The sequence below is a fragment of the Sceloporus undulatus genome, chromosome 6 (genome assembly GCF_019175285.1).
Source record: "Sceloporus undulatus isolate JIND9_A2432 ecotype Alabama chromosome 6, SceUnd_v1.1, whole genome shotgun sequence".
Lineage (NCBI taxonomy): Eukaryota > Metazoa > Chordata > Lepidosauria > Squamata > Phrynosomatidae > Sceloporus > Sceloporus undulatus.
This window is the reverse complement of record NC_056527.1, coordinates 91266205-91270307: the sequence shown is the minus strand read 5'-3', so window position 1 is coordinate 91270307 and position 4103 is coordinate 91266205. Positions and strand designations below refer to the sequence as shown.

Genomic DNA, 4103 nt, shown 5'->3' with positions numbered 1-4103 from the left:
TTTATTTTGGCCTGTCTGTTCAGGCCCAATTTCTGTAAAGTGCCCTTTAAAAGAACAGTGAGGAATCTTTGCTCTTCTACATGTTTTGGACTATGATTCCCACATCCTTTATTGTTGTCCATACTGGGTGGAAATGCTGGGAATTTTAGGCCAAAATGTTTGGGAAGCCGTAGGTTCTTTATCCCTTCTTCAAAACAGCCCTAAAAACCAAAAAGCTCAAAAGCTGGAATCCAAAACTGAGCTTTGTTTTTTCTCTCCAAGGAATAACTCTACCTCATCCCTTGTGGAGTGATGTAAAAAGAAAATAAATCTATTGGTAACAAAGAAAGAACAACACAAATGATGGTGCTGGCAGCCACAGAGTTCAGAGCACCAAATATACAAAAGAAATAAGCTGTGGCAGGAGGTTCCTTGGCATCAGTGAAAGCTCTCTGAACTTGACCGAAAAAAGAAGCGCGTAGTAGGTGGACAGCTCTGCCCTGAGCAGGTGGAAAAAGAGTTTCTTGGGGAGAGCGAGGTAACAGGACACAACATGGGAGAGCTTGAACAAGAAGTCATATTGGCTGTCTGGCTGCGGTGACGGTTTCTGTGTCCTGTGTCTGCCCGTGGAGAATGGTACCGGTATGAGGGACTTGCAGGGCCGCAGGAGGCAGAACCCCTCTGTTCCTGGGGTTCCAAGGGCTCTGTGCAATTGGAGATGACAGAAGGTGGGGAGCTGGTGAAGGCAGAAAAGTCTATACTTGAGGAGGCCAGGAGGCCACAGGTTGGCATGGAAGCAGAGGTCTGAGAAAAAGGCAGTCTGCCGACAGGAGGTGTGGAAGGAGAGTTTTGACTGCAATTGTGGGGACAGGTTGAGGCAGGGAGGTAGGAAGACTGAGCAGCCAGCTGACTCTGAAGGAGGCTCATCAGATGGTGCAGCTCCCGGCTGAGTTGGGAAACCTCCCGGTTCAGATTGCTGATCTGGAGGAGTAAGAAAATCAGAGAATCAGAAAAAGAAGTAATTCCTAGAATTTATACAGTGGTAGAATTTAAAAATATAGCCGTGTTAGTCTGTAGAATCAGTATGCAGAGATAGTTTTTTGTGGGTTTTTCGGACTATGTGGCCATGTTCTAGAAGAGTTTATTCCTGACGTTTCGGCGGTGGTACGATCTTCTGTAGACTAAAGTCTGCTTTCTCGATGCATCTGAGGAAGCAGAGTTTAGTCTACGAAAGCTCATGCTGCCAACTTCTTTCAAAGCTGATACAACATCTCTCTACATACTAGAATTTATACAGCATTTTAGAGTGTTACACATAAGTCAACACCACACTCCTGTATGGTAGGAATAGTGCTTTGAAATGTTGATCCTTTTTAGACTACATCCCCCAGAATTCCTTCAGTCATGTTATCACACCACACCCACCCTTTCAGGGTTCTGTTTTGGTTGGAATTAGTATTTTGATGAGGGTTAAGGCCTTGGTCAGAATCACCTGCTGAGTCATAGGAGTATGGATTAAGGAAAGAATGCTTCTTGTTCACCCTGTGGTCTCTGAAATACTGCTTATAGTAGCCCGCAATCCATTATGACACATTCATCCTGACAGCCACCAATTTGAAAAGAAGCAGTACAGTCAACTCCAGTGTCAGGTATGGAGTAACTCTGTGGCCATATCAAGACTCTTTCTCTCAAATTCAATTTACCCATAATCCATTTTCTGAAATGGCAATATCAGCAACAGACTTTACAGATTTAGAATCATAGAATCATGAAGCTTCTTGTGAAAGCTCCTTCATTTATAATGGCAGGAAGATTACACCCTGCACTCAGTCCCACGATTCGTTCCCGCCAAACAGCTGAAAATGTTACTTTCTGGATTACAATTCTCAGGATCCCTCCAACATTGCTGGTAGTATCTTTACCAAATTGCTATTGCATTTCTGTTTTGGCAATTAACATTGGGTTTGGCTACTGGACTAAGAATGTGTTTGATGCCCAATGGGCCATTTGGAAAATAGGCTGGCAGATGAAGTAAAAAAGGAGTGCAGAATGGCCATGCTGCAGGGTATGGTGGTGGTGGTGGTTCTGGTTGTAGTCCAAAAATTATTTTCCAAGATCTATAGTATTGGTACTGTGGGATCCAAATTTTAAAAAATTAAAAATTGAATTTAAAAAATAGGGTCTAGACTTCTGTTTTTGCTATGTTCATTTCAGCTTCAGAGTCACTAAAGGAAGAGGATGAGCCACTAGAGGCACTGGGTGGGCAGGGAAACTATGGTGGAGGAAAGTGCCTAACTTGGGTTCTTACTAAGAATGAGGAACACAGGGGTGGTAGTTGGTAGAAGGAGAAGGTTGGCTTTGTTGCTATGAAATTGTCACCAACCCATGCTAAATTTAACCTTGACACCCTGGTCAGAAACGCCAACACCGGGGATGCATGCAAAAATCTTCTCCCTCATTCCTCCCCCTTCCAGAGGCATGAAACACACACACAGGGAGACACAGAAAAAGGAACTAGGGCTGGAAGCAAGTGGTCATATTTGACTATGAATATGATTTTGATTCTTGAGCATCCAACTTGCCTATATGTTTAGGAGTGGGTGGGAAGAAGAATCTCAAATAGATGAAAGTAAGAACAAGCGACAAAGCCCAGAATGCTGGTTTCATGTCTTGTGATTATATAGCCCTTTCCCCTACTGTCTGATCTGCGAAGATTTTTCTGTTGTTACTCATTGCGGTAAGGGAAATGGACTGCTTAGGGGCACTTTTTCCTGCTCCTATGCACACAGCAATTTATAGCGTTTGATACCACTTTCACCTTTCATAGCTATTTTTTATGAAGTGCTGGATTGTAAGGTGCCTTCTTCTGAACTATGTAGGGGGAAAAACAGGCACTTCACAAAACGTTCAAAGGATGGTTTTATTATTAGTTGTTTTTTTTAAAAAAATGAAAGAAAAGAAAACAAAGCCTGGTATGTATTTATTCCCTTCCTTTTATGATTTTATGTAGCCCTGAAGAAGGTCTTTAGAGTTTACAGACCAAATATGTCAGGGCTTTTTTTAAAAGCTAATAAAACAACTAAAACAACCTCCAGTTGCTTCTTTGAAATATTACTGGCTGCACCTAAACTACATCATACTTTTCTGACAAAGAATTCTGAGTCCTCCAAACCAAACTACAAATCCAAGGTTCTATAGGGTGAAGCCATGGAAATTTAAGTGGTATCACTGTGGTTAATTATGTAGTGCGGATACATGCAAGGACATATATTGCATTTTAACTTAACTTTGCACAATAAGATACTTAAACATGACGCCTACATTTGCCAGGTCTCGTTTTTCTGGTATAGATAAACCAGATGCAAGAAGGACTCAGCTGTAGTGAGACCTTCCACAAATTAAGACCTTCTGCTCCTACCTCTTGATTGAGCCTCCTGAGTTCTCCTTTACCTCATCAGCTTCTGATTTAACACAGGGATGGCTTCTTCGATCCCTGTGAGAAAAATCCAGGGAAGGGGAAGGAAAGATGAGAAGTTGAAAAAAAGAGAGCCATAGATTGTTTCACTAATCCCCTGACAGTGGGTTCATGTGGAAAGGGACTACTGGGCTATATTTGGTGACACAGATAGAGCTAAGAATTGCTCTAAAACCCATTTTTCACTTCACCGGTTATACCAGGTCAAATGCAGATGAGGGTCGAAACACTGGATTGCCTCCATAGAAATAAAACACAAAAACCTATGTACGTGGAGATGAAAATGTCGAGAGAACCTAACCTTAATTCTATATACCCGTTTCCCTATAGTGGGCATAACAAATCATAACAAGGGATGGAGAAGCCTCAGACCGGGGAGCCACCCATAGATATAGGCCCAATTCTGCACCAAGAAAACAATGAATTCTGCACTTCAAGTATACATTATTTAAAGATTGTTTTTACCTTTGTACATTGTATGTTTTATAGCTTTTAGCTAGTTGCTTTTAATTGTTTTTCAATTTTTCAATTAAAAATTATTGTAAAGTTTTAAAATGGTTTTATGTGAGCTGCCTTGGGTCTTTCTGGGAGAAAGGTGGTATAGAAATAAATAAAATAAATAAATAAATAAATAAAATAATAAATATCA

At 41.2% G+C, this 4103-nt stretch overlaps 1 protein-coding gene across 1 annotated transcript in view; it reads right to left on the bottom strand.

Annotated features, from left to right (window-relative positions):
* Positions 1 to 323: 323 nt before the first annotated feature.
* KCNH4 (potassium voltage-gated channel subfamily H member 4) overlaps positions 324 to 4103 on the bottom strand; it is a 69386-nt gene continuing 65606 nt past the window's right edge. Inside the window, 4 exon segments of the mRNA XM_042477408.1 lie at positions 324 to 960; positions 3398 to 3417; positions 3420 to 3446; positions 3449 to 3472. Coding sequence (XP_042333342.1) covers positions 418 to 960; positions 3398 to 3417; positions 3420 to 3446; positions 3449 to 3472 — 614 coding nt within the window. The 3' untranslated portion in view covers positions 324 to 417.